Raw genomic sequence first — 16,785 nt, 5'->3', positions numbered from 1 at the left:
ATCGTATTCTTGATAATAATTTTTGTATTGTTTTCCTGTAAAAATATCAAAAAAATCCTTAAAACAAGATCAATTTGGTTAATCTTGTTTTAGAAACAACACTGCATAAGATATTTAGGTTTTTCAGAGAATGTATTTTTAACATGTGTATTTTGTCTTACTGTACTGGCAGAGTTTTTATAGTCAAAACAAGTGAAAAAATCTACCAGTGCTGAAGAAGTAATCCAAAGTATTTTGAATACGTTACTGACCTTGAGTAATCTAACGGAATACGTTACAAATTACATTTAACAGCATGTATTCTGTAATCTGTAGTGGAATACATTTCAAAAGTAACCCTCCCAACCCTGCCACCAATACACCCAGTAAGCATGCACGCAATTTGATAGATTACAGAATAAGTTAATTAATACCCTTTATTTTAGATCTTAGTAAATCAGGGCCTTCCATTCACTTCTAATTACATGAATGCAAATGAGAGTGAGAGAGAGTGGAAATGCACGCATATATCTAGAAGTTTCACCTGACAGAAGTTTGGTGAACTATAAACTGCAAATTGAAATAGCAAAAATACATTTTCCATGCTTCTCTCTCCCCATAACACTTGCCAACACTAGTCACATAACTACACCCAGGCAAACAAAATCAAGTTCCACTGGATCTAGAAATTTTAAATTGGTGTCATGATTTAGGCGTTTCCCATACGGTTACTATTATGTAATTCCCACAAGGAATCGATTTCCTTTGGAAATTGTTTGGGACTCATATTTTCTGGATCAAAATTTTTAATTTCATATCATGAACAGAAAAGAGGAGATGAAGTCATTTTGCACAGTAATGAACCTGAGAAGGAAATAATGGGATTAAGGAACAAAAAAGATTATGGGAAAGAAATAAACGGACTGAGGAATTACATCACAGGCTGAGTAAACTCACACCACATTTAAATGTCAATCATAATCCTAATGGTTTGATTACACAACGTTCAATGTTTTTGTACTGAAGTTGGTTAAGTAGAAGCAGTCCCAGTTCCAGATCAAAATCTCTGAGGGTGCTTCTGAATTTAGTGGGGGTGCTAGTAATTAAAGTGAAGACACAATAAAACAAACATTATACAATTGAGGATGCTTTGACGTCCGTTTGAGGGTTTTAAGCACCCCTGAAGAACCGGGCCTGACCAGAAGGCAGTCATAGTTAAATAAGCTAAAATATAGAAATAACTAATTGTCTTTAGTATGTTGAGAGAAGAAACATAAAGCTAATTTAGTGGCATACTAATAAACATGCTAATGTTAATCAGACTAGGCATGCTAGCATTGGCTCAAAGAGGTCTACAGTACCTGAAGAAAGCTATCCATTAGCAGTCACATTCATCTTACTTTTTTATTTCTAGATGGACTTTTAATCATGTTGATCTTATTTCAACTTCGTACTTTCTTTTGTTAGCACTTTCTCTGACAAAATGATCCATATAAAGATCCATTCAGTGTTGACCTGTGTGCAATGTAGCCATGATGGTGATTTATTGTCACAGGTGGAAATTGTTTAAAGAACTCACTAGTGGTCAGATTTCACAGACTTCTCACAACCATGTTCTGCACTTTGATGAAAGAAAAGTCCACGAAAGGTTCTCGGGTTTGTTAGATAGCTAATCAGGGAAATGTATTTTTCTTGTTTGGTTCACAACTTTACTAAGAAAGAACAAAAGCAGTAATTAAAATTGTAAATATGTACTAAGAGAACATGAATTGCCAAACAAAATGTTAAACAAATTGTTCCTCTTCTGTTCAAATTCTTTATTGTTGTGCAAAGAGATTGTATATCACTTAATCAGGGCCTCCGCATGAGCACCAAGAAAGAGCCTCAAAATGGAGGCAATTAACCAATGCATAAATTCAAAAATACATGATCTATATTTACACATTGAGAAATCAGACAAACCAATAGGTGCATTAAAATGTTGCACTGTCCATTTTTCATGAATTAATACATTTGTCTGTACATTTGACTACGCATTGCCTTCCCTGCTTAAAAAACCCCCATCTTAAACCAGACTAAGATGGTTTGCTAGTCTTAGCTAGTCTTCCAACCTGACCAAGCTGGTGTTCAGCTGGTATGGCTGGTCGGCCAGCTAGTCTTAACCTGACCATCTGGCTATTACAGAAAATCCCTCTAAAACCAGTTAACTAGGCAAGCTTGACCAGGCTGGAAGTATTTAGGACAATCTAAATACTCCTGGAAATATTTAGTACAATCAACTTTCACAATACAAATCTTGTTCCACCAGAGTACCTGCTCTGTATGTTCTATGATTATGAAACAATTACAAAGCTGAGGTCGCTGCACTACTAATACACTTCATAAAAAGCAATTAAACACAATCTGAATTGTTCTAATGTTTGTCTGTTTTCACTCGCAAATGCTTTAAAAGTGCTCTAGGATCACAAAAACATTTGTCTGTTATTGATATCTTGGTATGGATGCCTTATCATACCAAAGTGCTCTGAATATTTAACATTTTAATCAATTAGACCATGATATATAGGGCTGGGTATTGATGCAGATTTCCCAATTCGATTCTAATTCATAAGCTCTCGATTCGATTCAGATTTCGATTTTAGTTATAATGTCCCTTTTGCTTATATATTAAATAAATTCTCTCGCAGCTAATTCTGTGAATTATACAGGGGACCTTCTAACTTGGTACAATATGTAAATATTAATTTTACTAATTATATTTTATTAGTATTTCATCATTTTGGTCAAATTTTAGCTTTTTTAAAAATGAACAAATCAATGTATTTAATCAATAAATATAACATTATATTGCATATATTATATTTTGTTACATTTTTATTGTTTAATTGCATAATTTGTACTATTTAGAGGCATTTAGATTGATTTGTTGAACACATGCTAAAAACTGGTACTGTCAGTATCTTTAAATAAGCGCATGTTAACAAGAGAGACTCGAATGGCTTTATCTCATCTGTGCTATGCCTGATTAGAATTAAATGTTTCTTTTTTTGTTTTTTGTTTATGATCAACAACTCACTGTAAAGTACAGAAAGGGTATTAAAAAAGATGTTACTCAGTGACAAGTGGGTCGCGTGTATCTTGTCTTTGGACACACATTAAAGGAGCAACTTTTACTCTCAACACACAGTGAAAGGATCTTGCTGCTGAATACTCCATGACTATACTTCACAATTCATTAACTGGTGTGTGAAATCTTAACATTTACTTGCCAGTTGCCAAATATATACATTTTAGTCGCATGGCCCTAAATTTGGTTGCAAATGCGAGTGATTACCTCTCAGTGTAGTGGAGGGTTGCGCATAGAGTAAAAGACTGATCTTGAAAATGTAATAATCAATATCAAAATCAAAATCGTTTAAATGAAGACTGTGATGCATCGGAAAATATACCACCCCTAGTGATATGCCTAATACAGTCCATCATTGTTACAAAATGAAAAATGTACTGTCAAAAAATTAACAGGTTTTTCTTTTTGAGGCAAATAGATGGTACATTGTACAATTAATGATTTCATAGCAGCCTGGCTCTGTAACCATTTATTAAGCAAGACTGCTGTGAAGAGGCTCATACTGGTTTGAGCTTGACATCTATGCAAAGTGTGTAAGTGTTTTTAGAGCAAACTCCTTGTTTTGGGAATGCATATGTAGACCTCTAAGATACCAAGTGTCCCCACCATCATCTTGCTTTGAAAGAGCTCCAAGTGGATCTCCACTATCCACTACAAGAGACCAGGGTCGTTATCTGGGGGACAACCAGGAACATTGCCTCGGGCCCTGATATGAGGGGGCCCTAGTCATTGGGCCCAGAGAAGAGGGGGCCCAGCAAAAATAATTTGTCCCGCGCCCCATGAAGTTTAGCGGCAGCCCTGCAAGCGTCATTATCAATCTGTCCATAAAGGCAGTTAATGTATCACCATTTGGGATAGGAAGTTGCAAAGTTTTAAGAACAAAAAGATAATGTCTGTCTACTCATCACTTCTGTGCAGGCTCCCCTGGTGGCCCAGGTATTCCGGGTTGTCCTGGAGGTCCCATAGGGCCCTGTATTCCTACCGGTCCAGGGGGGCCATGTACCCCTGGGAGTCCAGCTTGTCCCCGGATTCCTGCTGGTCCTTTGGGGCCGGGAACTCCATCTCTCCCAGGAGCACCCATATCACCCTTCTGTCCCTTTTCACCACGAGGCCCTGGTTGCCCTAAAGAACCCTTTTCTCCTTTAAGTCCTGACATCCCTTTCATTCCAGAAGCTCCTTGTACTCCTGGATCACCCTTAATACCCATAAGACCCTTTGGTCCTTGAGACCCACGATTTCCTGCAAGCCCCCTGTCTCCTTTTGTTCCCGTAAGACCTATAGGTCCTTTACCTCCTTGTTCCCCTTTGTTTCCTTTTGGACCTGGGGGACCAGGCAGACCTATAAAGAATGAAGAAACAAGACATTAGCCACTACAAGAAAGTGCAAGTGGACCTATTTTATGGACACTACAAGTTGGGTACAACCTTTCAAAATAGTAAAGTTCTGGATCAGCTGTGCGTGATTGGTGTCTACCAGCTTCATCTCCTCCATCACAATGGAAAGGTTCCTCACATCAGCATCAAGGCGTACGCTCAGCATCATGTACTGCATTCTTAGAGTGTCAGCCAGGTGAAGAAGTAGTAAAACCGTGTTGTTGAGGTTCTGCAAATCTTCTGTGTGAATATCCAGTCTGGACTGGCAAGAGGAACTCTCGATGTTAATGTATTTGTACATGCTCTGAACATGGCTGACAGTTGCATTAATGCTGGATGAGATTGTGTCAATCTCCATTTCAATGGAGTTCATTCTTGCATCTAAGGTAACAAATCGTTCCCCAGTACGGTTCTCATAGTACTTGGCATGGTACTGGTGGTCATGCATGTTCTCCTCATGTTCGTCAATGTAAGAAGAAACATTGTCGAGTTGCATCTGAAGGTTCATGACTTGTAAAGTAAGGTCATGTACCATCTCTGAGCTCATGCTTATTCGCTGGTGAGTGGCAGAGACACCACTTTGTATAGTCCTTACAGTCTGTGTGGTTATACTGGCATTGGACTTTAGTGCACTTAAAACTCGGCTGTAGTTCTGCCAATCTGCTGTTATTTTTTGAAGCACTAAGGTCTCCTCTTCGGCTTTCCTCTGAAGAGCACCTATCCACAACGCACTAAGTGCAACAGTAATGTTGACTTGCTGCATTGTGACCTTCAAATCATACTGATCTTCAACAAGGGTTTTCATTCCTTGATCAGTTTCATTAATGACGACCTGCCAGCCATTCACCTGATCCAAGTACTGGCCCAGAGTCTGGTTTATACGCTTGATGGTGATTCCAAAGGCCTGAAGGTCTCTCGTCATCCTGTTGCTGGATTGTGTTAGACTCTGTTGAGATTGAGTGGTCTGGTCCAACTGCTGCTCTTGACTCAGAACCATCTTTTGGAGCTCTTCAAACTCCTTCTGGAGCCTGGCAATCTCATCTTGGAATTGCGCAACATCTAAGCAGTTGGAATAGTTGTTTGCCTTACTGAAATCTGTAAAAGAATGACCAAATTGTTAACTAATTGAAACACATGTCACTGAAACAAAATATTCAGTATATTGCAGGAAAATACAGTTGGGTTTAAAGAGACTGAGCAGTCTATGTGTGTACAGCTGCTTCTTAGATCATTGTTTAGGTAATAAATGATTCCTCATGAAGTCTTGCCCTCCGAGGAGTTCACCAACCACAGGAAGTGAACCGTGAGATGAGAAAAACAAATTAGATAAATCAAGTAGACCTGTTTTAAACAGAAGCAATTATGAGAGAACATGTTTTTCATTGTAGTTTGACTGTCTTGTTGTGCAGTTTACAATGCTTAGAGGAACCTTTTCTTACCTTTTATACTGTTCTGGACTTTCGAAATCTTTTTGTGGTAAAATGATTCCTCTTCAGATAAGTTATCAACTCTCCTAAAAACTGTCAAAGTAAAATGTATTCATATTAAAATAAATCAGATTTAGGTGATCTGAACCAAACAAGCAAATAAAACAAATCTTTAGAAAGTTTCATACCATTTTGTAATTGGAAATAATAAAAAAACATTTGTGTGGAATTACGTAATAGTTGCAACACAATACTCATAATAAAAATATGTTGAAATGGAATGGTCAGCCCAGCTGAATTGTTCTGTTTGTTTGACAATTTTTAATTTAAAATTTGATTTCAGCTTAACTTCAGATTACTACCTAAATAAAGTTCCTACACATAATAGTAGGCATATTACACATAACTGCTTGCTATATAACTACATTTTTGAGGAATTACAGAAATATGAAACAGATGTGTGTGGCATTAAACTGAAATGTATTTAAGCCCATTTTGTTTATTTAAATGAAATCATCTTCTAGTCAGCATATATTTTCCATCAAACCATAGTTTTTTTCAATCCGTTCTTTCCAATTTGCTTTGCCACAATTTAACCCTGTCAGGACGACAATGGTCATGAAATTGTTGTTGGAGCCCAAATAAATTTCAAACAATGGTTTGTTGTTGCATTAATTCATTATGAGAAAAGAGGGTTGTACTCCACATGTAAAAGCTAAAATGACTCATAGTTTACAGTTATGACTTACAGTTCTTTCCAGTGGATAACCAATGGATATTAATACCTGTCCATCTCTTGTACTTTCTGGTGCATTCCATGTTCATAAGTGGGGAAAGGATTTAGATTCAGATTTGGCTTTGGTATAGCACATGATTTTAGATTTGGGAGTGTGGCTCCACGCAAAGTTTTTGGCCCACATCTAACTATTAAATCTGGAGTTTGTTGACTTTATGAGCATTATGCTGAATCAAAACCACATTACATGTTGTAACCATATGTCTAAATGCTGGATATCAGGGTGTCCTACATTCCTTTCTCTGGCCCATATCTGTCTCTCCCCTAACAGCATGTCTTCCCATGTGAAAACCTTTAGTTTAATGTTATCTATTGCTGATTCGAGGGCTAATATTTATGCATATGTCTACCTTTCAAATTCGATTGCTCTCCTTTTTGAAGAGGTTCTTTGGCATCACTTCTTAAAAAGGAACAAAAAACCCTAATCATGTTGTAAACAGGGTTTATTAGTGATTTTGTGTTTTAGTGCTGTGTAAACTCACCAAGGGATGCCAAGATGGCCACAGCAATAATGAGCAAAGCAAAAAAGCCATACAGCATTTTGACAGCAAGCTGGAGTGAATGTGTCTGCTGACATTTCATACATCCTCCTCTTGTCCTTCCTGTAGAAACAAAAAGACACTAAACTCTTGAAGAAGAACCTGGTATTCCTTCAGAAATCTGAATTTCAACTAAAATGAACCATGAGATCCTAACTGTAACATAAAATAAAATCTAAACCCAAAATTGACATTAAAGGAACGGGGAACACAAAAATGAAAATTATGTCTTTATTTACTTACTATTCATCATTTACTTACTCATGTTGTTCAAACCCGGATTAATTTCTTTCTTTCGCAAAACACTAAAGAAGAATTTTTGATGAATATCATGGTCACTCTTTTATAAAATGAAAATTAATGAGGACTGGGTCTTCCTGGGTTATTTGTTTTTCGAATCGGATATCACTGCTTTTCTCATGAATGCGGCAAGGAGCTAGGGCAGAGTCAAGTTTTTGAAACGACATGAGGGTGCATAAATGATGACAGAAGTTTCATTTTTGGCTAAAATATTACTTTGGTTACCACCATCAACATCCAAAGACACAGCTGTGACTTGCATGACATCTGATGAGTTGTGCAGCAACAACACTCTGCCTCTTTTCTAATTAGACCTGACTAATAATTGAACTGTGCTCATAAACTTAGTAAATGGAGCTTCTCGGAGCATAAAACTGCATCAAGCACAACTGGACATTTAAAACAGATGTACAATAACTACTCATAAGTCACAAAGCAATGGTGTATATATGTATGTTGCCTCATGCACATACAGTATAAACACCCCAACAAACACTTTAAAATTATTAAAAGTCAGACTATTCCACTTCTGAAAAAAAAAAAACTAAGCCTGAGCCTAAACTTGGATGCTGGTCTTATCTGGAAAACTGGCTGGATTTAGAGGAGTTTTGTGGCACTTTTTAGTCAGTCAGACTGGGAGGCTAGTCGGCCAAGCAGCTAAACCAGCTGAGCACTAGCTTGACCAGCATGGGAGACCAGCTAGACCATCTTAAGCCAGCTAAGACCAACAAACCAGCTTAGGTTGGTTTAAGATGTGTTTTTTTTTTTCCATTAGGATAAATGTAAAATAAATCTAGAGATGCTATAATGTGAGTCAAATTTGCATCCCATGCACAAGTTCCAAAAATTGGGATGACATGATAACAAAAAGCAATATGAATATAGTTCTTTATATATTTATCTAGACATTCTGCTTACTGTTTATGTAACTTCTCTCTTTTCAGAACTCCATATTTTGCACTCTGTGATGCCTGTTAATAGGAAGAGCAATAAACTTTAAGAAAGATTATTTTTTTTCCAACCTCTCAAGGGAGGAATTTCCTCTTCTTCTCCAGTTAAGTCCTCTTCTACAAAGAGAGATTGTACAAAACATGAATAAGTCATGGCTTATGTAAGATTTATAACATCATAGTTAAATGTAATCATAATCCTATTAAATCATTGTTCATTGTATTGGCTAATCAAACACAGTTCCTTGAGATGCATCATCGCCTTCCTGCACAGAATAAAATTTTTGTACCATCATATTTTCAACATGTCAGGTCTCAGACTTCAATTGCAAGAGATTATAGGAAGACAATTAGATCCATTGCAGGGATTAGTGTGCATATTTGGTGTTGTAACCCTGTTGAAAGAGCCCCATTACAGGATATAAAAGAAATAAGAGAACGTCTTCACATACCATTAAAAAGCTGGTTCTCGTAGCCACAATAGCTATCTGCAAGAGAAGAAACAAAGGAAGGTTGATGTATGTGTTCACAAATTAAGTTCAATAGATTGAAACATAAACTTATCTTGGGAAATGACACACACTTTATCACCAGAATACATCATGAAATACAAGCTGAAATACTATACAGTAGGACCTGCTCACCAGCACTCCCTTCAAGACACAAACCAGTCAACTTGGACCAATTCATACTAGGTGAGGTCATCGCTGGAAAGAACCTTATTTTAGCACAATTACATGAAATTGGTGAGGGAAGTGTTTTTTAACAACACTTGATTAGCTCTTTTGGAAGATTTATTACCTCTGGGAGGCATACAATTGCATGGGGATATTTTATTAGTCAGATATGCAATTACATTTGCCAAAGGGGGGCCCTACCAGGGCCTATTTGAGTTTAGCACCCCATGTTGAGTTTGTCTTCAATGGCATTCAATGGCAGCAAGTTAATTCATGTAAATGTTCTAGCTAGATTATCAGTTCAACTTGGTTTATTTATTTTAAATATTTTTTGTGATGAAATAATGCATCCTTTCCAAAAGCAATCGTGAAGACCACACCTGACTGTTTTTACAATCTCAGAAAATTACATTTAAACAAATAATAATTGAATATGTCAGAATGCAGTGGACTAAGTCATTGGTTGGCTGCAATATCAAGAGATAGTTGGCTAGATCCATACAGGACCTGCAGGCATTGGGTGGGAAAAACCACAGCTGTTCTGGTCAGGTGCCAGAAAAAAAAGATTGTGTGTTAAAGGAGACAGCTATGAATAGCATGGAGGAAAAACATTAAGTAAAACATTAGGACAGTTGTACAATTGCAGCAGGGAAGTTGGGTTACAAGGAAAAGCAGTCTCAACACAGGCCTAGCCAGGCTAAGCTTTCTTACTACGGCCACCTATAGCTGTTTCCCTTGCCCCTGAAACCTAAAGTGCTGATTTGGCTCACAGGTATTTTGACCTCTGTATGAGGCCTTCGAAAACTTCAGTGCATCTTGACAGGTGCTAAGACAGCAATGGCCAAACATGATACAGGAGGTATGACCAAGAATTTAAATTAAGTGCTTTAAGTGAGGAACGCAGGCACTATTTGCCATCAGAACATCTAGGAAGCTTTATCAGCAAGGAATCCCATCCATGGCCAGAACAGGATCATGAAGGCTAATCATGGCAGTCAGCTCTTGTTTCAACCTGAGATTCTAGACAATCCATGTTCCACTGCGGACTGGTTGTGAATTCGGTGACAGTAGGTCAAAAGTTCTTCAGCTTCAATCAGTCTTAGTGTAACTGGTCCTGCTTGACCCGCTCTAAGCAGGATTCGAACCCGAAGGGGGAGGCTAAATGCTACAGCTTCTAGCGTCAGTCGATAGTGCGCCTCTTAAGGCAAGGGGAGTGAGGTTTACACACTGCACAGCTAACTACTAGCTCTCTACCATTACATCTGCTTACCAAAACTCGAACCACTGCCCCCAGTGACCGAAGCGGGAAGTGTTAAATGTATGGGTACATGTGAGCTCCCTTTTATGGGTGACATTTCCACAGAATGGCACCAAAATCAAGTTGAAATGTACGTTGTTTTTAGTTGTAAATGATGTAAAACGTCAACAAGAATGCATATTTTATTAACCATATGCCCCAACCCTTAAACTTAACAATCAGTGTAGTAAAAATGCAATCTTAGAGGGAAAATGCAACCTCCGAATTGTACTCATCACTGATTGTGAACACGATTACTTACTGGTTTCCATGGGACCAGAATTCATACCTCTGAGGCTGCTTGCACAACATGTTATTGGTAGAACCATAGGAAATTGTAAAAACATTTAAAATGAGACAAAGATGTCAGGTGGGAGATGGCACTTGTCATTAACTCGGCAGAATGGGGTCGAAAGCAGGGTACCTGAACATTCGGTAGCAACTGGTCGAGCCAGATCTGCTCAGCAAAATTGGGATGACTGGGCAACAACTCCACAAGGCAATGAAAGAACTCTCAGCCGTTTCTGAGAAAAAGAAAGCAAAAAGTTGGGGAGCAAACAACATCAAGACGAGATGACTCAATGGCTCTACACCCTGCAGCTGGTCAGAGGGTACTGACTTGGCACTGAGGGTATTAAGTACCAAGTTGTTACTGGATGTATGCCAGTCATCAACGCCAGTGCTGCAAAACATCAGTTTGTATTCTCTTAATTTTTCAGCAAGAGTTTTAAAAGTGCTGTGTTAAAATAACATCCCTCAACTTCATGGCCTCTCTCAGGGAGTGCAGACATTTGAACATGCTTCACTTTCCGCTTGTTTTCAATGTAGCTCTTAGGGCTGTATTTTTTTAAACCCTGGTCACGTCTTGATGCAGTGCTTTGCATTCCAGACCTGCTTAGCTCATGTTCTGAGGTGAGACTGTTTATACCCACTTCTCAAGCAGCTGAAGTCAGGTCTACTGGAGCCAGAGTGCTAAAAGGGGCAAAAACTTTCTGAGGGAGAGCAGGGTGGGAGCTTGCTGAAATGTGTGCAGCTATAGCAGGTCTCAGACCTCAGAGTACATTTCTCCATCAGTCTTGGCTATGTAGGTGGCTCTGAACAGGCTCAACCTTGGTTCTGATTTGTGGTAGGGTAAGTGTTGCCAACAGTACAGAGGAAAAGAAGGAGACCCTCTAGTCTGGTCTGGATGTCTGCATTGCCCTTGCATGGAAGCCAGGAGCCTTACCTGGAAAAACCACTATTGCCGGGCCAACAGAATTATACTTGAGAAGTATCAAAGTTAATGAAAGGGGCAGGATATTTAATTTGTTTGACAGGTCATTCAAGGAACTAAAGGAAATGGAAAGTTTCTAGACTTTGTTTGAAGTTGAGAACATAAGATCAATATGCCAGTGTTTATAAAGGGAGGGCAGTCAAAATCTGCATGCTTTTTCAAATTTGGTTTTGTCATGTCAGATTTAAACAGGTTTAGAGACAAGGGTCTTGTTATGCAACAGTTAAGTACACTAAATGGTACTCAATGGCTGTAAGGTAGTAATCTGAATCAGACTGATCTCACTGTGACGGCAACAGTATTCGGCAACAGTAGGTTGAATATTTTGCTGCTGAAACTGGTCTGTGCTCACTGAAATTCGAAGCACTGCCCCCACTGGCCGAAGCTGGAAGTGTTGCACAAAGTGCACGCGATAGCCCCAGTTTCCAGGTGAAATGTCCTGAGTGGCACCAAAAGAGAGATGTATTTCTAGCTAGGTTTTTTGTTTTGTTTTATATGATGTAATAAATACCTAACCCTAATTCTATCCTTAACCCCCAACTCTAACCCTTACCTTAACAGGAATGCATATTTTATTAACTCTACCCCCTAACCCAAAAACAAAGCCCAACCATAAACCTAACCATCAGTGGAGTAAAAATGTAATTTTTGAGCAAAAATGCAACCTCTGAAACAAGCTCACCATTGTTCGTGTGAACACAATTACTTCCTGGTTACCATGGGACCAGAACTTATGTCTCAGAGGTTGCTTGCGCAACGCGCTATAAGTAGCGCTTTAAGGAAAGGTGTTCACGCTTGATGAAAAAAAATATCTGATTGGGAATGCCGCTTGAATGGAATTGATTTCAGGGTACATGAACATTCGGAAGCAACATGTCAACTTTCTGTCTGATAATGTTGTCTGGTCTTGTCTGCTGTTAACATCAACATTTTAACATCAACATTTGTTGACCAAAGAATGTTGAAGAGATCACTTTTAATTATTTTTAGCTTTGTTCATTAAACATAATTTCCTTTAAAGCAAGATATTACTTATTGCTACTTGATGCAGTATGTTGTTAAAGAATATGATATCTAATCGAATTCCAAGACACAGTGACCATATTCAAGCACATATGCACTTTGGTGGTGTGTAACTGATACAGTCTTAAAACCTCAGTTATATACATAAGGAAGGAAGCAGCCCAAGTAAATCTCCTTGGGCAGATGTTTTACAGTATGTTAGCAACCACCTATGAAAACACATCCATGCCCTGCCCAAATATTAGAGGCTATAATGTCATTGCAGGTCCTCTCAAAACACTGTGAACATAACTACATCCATATGACACATTATACTAGCATGCAAATAATAATCTGAGACTATAATATCTTGTCAGTTGCCAGTCTAAAGATGGACTTGACTGTTATTGGTCACTAACACAACAAGTCCACCAAGATATACTTAATCTTAAACTTCAGTGGTTATCAACAGCAACTGCTTCAGTTCTTGTTGCACATTCCTCTTTTCCACGAATACAGCTCAAGTTTAAAACAGATCAAGAGTTGAGAATACATACATTTTATTATTTTGAACTTTTAGTCAGAACCCAAAACCCACAATCCTCACAATGTGTCAAAAGTTTGTTGTTGACCTCTCCAAAACCTTCTATCTAGACTTTAAATATGGACGAAAATGTCAAGGGGATTATCCTAATCCCTTTATATCTTGCAATGCAAAGCTACTGTGATGTGTTCTCAGGGGTAAGTTTAAAATAACTGCACTGAACTTGGGCTTTGATGTAAGAAAAAAATGGCGTAGAGTGCAGATTCATAATCTCTAAACTGTGGGTTCAAGAGGTTGACCAGTGTTCCCATGCCTTCAAATGGAACTAATATGCACCAACAGACACAAATCATACAGTAATACTGGTATTATATGTGACCAGATGAATGCAGTGGGCATAAAACTTCTAAGACATATGCCTGAAACTTGAGATGGGAAGCAGAGACACAGGGCAAGGTCTTTCCAAACCACAGACAGCCAACCACAACTTATAAAGACAAGTGTCTCCACAGTTCTTGTTGATGTACAACAGCCTTACGCGCATTTTAAAGAGAAAAGTATTTGTGGTTTCACTTAAAGCAATGCACAGAATGTATTGATGTAGACTGCAACTCTGGAGTCCAATTGAAAGCAGTCTTAGGGGCCGTTCACACCAAACGTGTTTTTGTGTCCATCTGCACTAGGGTTGCCAACTGTCACATATTAGACGTGACGTCCCGTAATTTGGCTGAAATTAAGATGTCCCGTACTATTATGCCGTATTTTAGCAGCGAGACCCCTGCCCTGGGTGGATGGCAGTGTGTTCCATATTGAAGACATTGTGACCTGTACTTAAGTGGCAAAATGCTCAAGCGTCTCATTTTACTGTAGCTTGACAAAAAGTTGGCAACCCTAAGATTTTTAATTGTTTTTCTATGTAAACATGCCTGTGATGGACGGGCCACCTGTCCAGAGTGTTTCCCTGCCTTCGGCCCGAGACAGCTGGGACAGGCTCCAACACTAGCCATGACCCTATATAGGATAAGCAGCTTTAGAACATGGATGGATGTAAACATGCATTTCACAGACAACATTGACTGTTGTGCTGCACCTCGTTTTTTCAGCATTAAAAGAGGAGTGACACATTTTTTAGATGCACTGTCAAGTTAAAAGAGTTCAGAGTTCTTGCAGCTAAACTGGCAGGGCATTGCCCTAGCAATGCCAAGATCATGGGTTCAATTCCCAGGGAACACACAAATTGATACAATGTATACCATGAATGCACTGTAAGTCACTTTGGATAAAAGTGTCTGCCAAATGCATAAATGTAAAATAAGAACTTCAACTTTTATAAACGGGTCTCAAGACACCTATGTTCTGTTCGTTGAGCTACATCTAACTTTTTTAGAGCAAAAATGTAGTACTAGCTTTACTATCTACAACTATCCTTAGATATCTGAATGGATGTTTACAGTCACACATGGGTTGCCTTAACTGCATGAAAGTCCACATTCTGGGATGTTTTACGATGTATTTTTAAGCCAAAATTTTCAAAGACAATCCCATTAGGGAATAATAATAAAACAATATGGTCATTTGCTTTGTCCATTAAACAAGGTTATCTTCTGTGGTCAATTACACATTTCTAAACAAATGTGAATAGCAAGTGCATTTTATTAGATCTGATACAATTGAAAACAATTTAACCAAAAAAAGACTTTTAGTATAAAAGCATGCCTATGTGGAAAATAAGAAAAGCCTGTTTGGCTCTACAAGTGGATGTATCGGTCAGATCCTGGGAAAACAGCTGAAGGAATTGAATGTGTGTGTGGTTAGTGCTGGCTCCACACCTGCTGCCCACCCTAGACATCTCTGACCACATTAGGAATGCATTAGGAAGCCTGGTCTTTTAGGACTCTCTAGATTATGCATTAAAAGAGAGATAAATTGACCTTCATCTTGGACACGTTTCTTATAAATACCGAGATTCTCACCTAAGGATATCAATCCATATGTTCCACTAGCCTTCAAAAGTACTCACTTGGCTTTTATGAAAACCAACAGACAAGCCTAGCAAACGGTTGTCAAGTTGAGAGTGGTCAAGGTATAAAGTATTTTGCTGTCAAAGTGACAAAACAACAGTCTTGCATCCAACATCTAACAGTTCAATGCTTTCTCAAGACATTCAGAGTTGTGGTCTTATATTTATGCCTGGACTTTCAAGTCTCCAGAATAGCTGTGCTTCCCATGTGGCAAAACATTACACATTAGTCAGGTAGGAATCAAAGAAAATAAATGTAGCTTACCTTTCATGTTGACTATGTAAAGCTGCCCCTAAGAAAAGTTGGTAAGGATCAGGTGGACACTTGTAGAACAAAAATTGCTTTTCACAGAATATCTTGCACCTGTTTGAAAGTACAATTTGGAATGAATCTCAAAGACCAATCAGCATCCAGTGCTACAGTCAGCACGATTACCAAGAAGCATTCTGGTTTGTTTACATAAATGAACAAGTCCAAATCTCGCACACCAAATCTGCAGATCTGAAAACAGACTAATCCAGTGCTGAGGATCCTTGGTAAACAATGAGTGCACAGCCTGCAACAGCTGGTTTATGTGGAGGATCCCTCTACAACATGCTGCCTCTTTGCTTTAGAAGCAGAGGAAAGTGATACCTTGGACAGTAACCATGTGCAAACATGACGGAGAGAGGGAGCGATTGTTTGGGGGGGGAGGGGGGGAGGGTGGATGAAGGGAGAGGAGGAGAAAAGGAGGAGGTGGGAGTGTGCGTGTGTTTCGGTGAGTCAGTCTTGAGCACTGGCCTAATTGCTAACAAATGTCTGGTATTGGAGCAACAGGCATCTTCTGTGGCCCGTGTCGCTGGAGTTTTACAGGTCTTCATTGCTTTAGGCTTGCCATGAGAAGCAAAAAGGGACAGCCTGTTCCCCAACATTCCGCTTGTCAGTTTTGTTTGTTGTTGAGATGAGAGATATATAGCTATTTGAGCAGCTTCACACTTTTTGCACATTGTCTCAATTAAAAACAATGCATGCATGCATGCATGCTTAAAGTGACATTTTTGGTTTTATTTAATAATAGCAGCATTTGGTTTGAAATGAAGTCAAGTCATTCCAGTCAAGCACACTTATAAATCGGAATGGAATGTCATTTCACATATAAGGGATATTTTGGGTACAAAAATCTAAAAGGCATCCAAAATTCAAAGTTAGTTAGTTCAAAGTTAGTTCATGTTAACAGATGTACAGTGGTTAACTAATGTTAATAAATGGAACCTTATTGTAAACTGTTACCGATGCAATTGCTAAAGCAACCGCATCATTACACATTTGGCTCAAATGTCGACTTGTGTGCTCTTCAGGACTCATATCTAACTCTTAATACTCTATCAGTTGAGCTACCATGAAATTTGAGCTTATAAAATGTAGTTAGCTATGTAATACAGATTTTAAAATGTGACGCCTTAAAAGTCATGCACTTTAGTGAAAGTGTTTAGATGTCATG

At 38.6% G+C, this 16,785-nt stretch overlaps 1 protein-coding gene across 2 annotated transcripts; it reads right to left on the bottom strand.

Annotated features, from left to right (window-relative positions):
- Positions 1-1,755: 1,755 nt before the first annotated feature.
- scara3 (scavenger receptor class A, member 3) lies at positions 1,756-15,949 on the bottom strand. Of its 2 annotated transcripts, XM_051725138.1 has the most exons (8): positions 15,570-15,948; positions 10,890-10,989; positions 8,944-8,979; positions 8,564-8,608; positions 7,185-7,304; positions 5,919-5,999; positions 4,531-5,574; positions 1,756-4,444 (listed from the first exon to the last, which is right to left on the bottom strand). In XM_051725138.1, exons 5-8 carry the CDS (start codon positions 7,282-7,284, stop codon positions 4,011-4,013), a joined length of 1,659 nt encoding a protein of 552 aa, XP_051581098.1. In that variant the 5' UTR covers positions 7,285-7,304; positions 8,564-8,608; positions 8,944-8,979; positions 10,890-10,989; positions 15,570-15,948; the 3' UTR covers positions 1,756-4,010. The 2 variants fall into 2 exon arrangements, with proteins under 2 accessions (XP_051581098.1, XP_051581097.1); XM_051725137.1 differs by lacking the exon at positions 10,890-10,989 and having other exon boundaries at positions 15,570-15,949.
- Positions 15,950-16,785: the final 836 nt, after the last annotated feature.

The sequence above is a fragment of the Myxocyprinus asiaticus genome, chromosome 19, assembly GCF_019703515.2.
Source record: "Myxocyprinus asiaticus isolate MX2 ecotype Aquarium Trade chromosome 19, UBuf_Myxa_2, whole genome shotgun sequence".
Lineage (NCBI taxonomy): Eukaryota > Metazoa > Chordata > Actinopteri > Cypriniformes > Catostomidae > Myxocyprinus > Myxocyprinus asiaticus.
Note: the sequence above shows the minus strand (reverse complement) of the source record. Positions and strands in the feature narration are given on the sequence as shown.

What these genes read in the sequence shown, in the direction of transcription:
- scara3 (XM_051725137.1), bottom strand. An exon ending in GGAAATTCCTCCCTTGAGAG is followed by an intron (nt 7,305 to 8,563) that starts GTTGGAAAAAAA and finishes TTGTTTCTACAG; the next exon opens with GAAGGACAAGAGGAGGATGT. An exon ending in GAACTTTACTATTTTGAAAG is followed by an intron (nt 4,445 to 4,530) that starts GTTGTACCCAAC and finishes CATTCTTTATAG; the next exon opens with GTCTGCCTGGTCCCCCAGGT.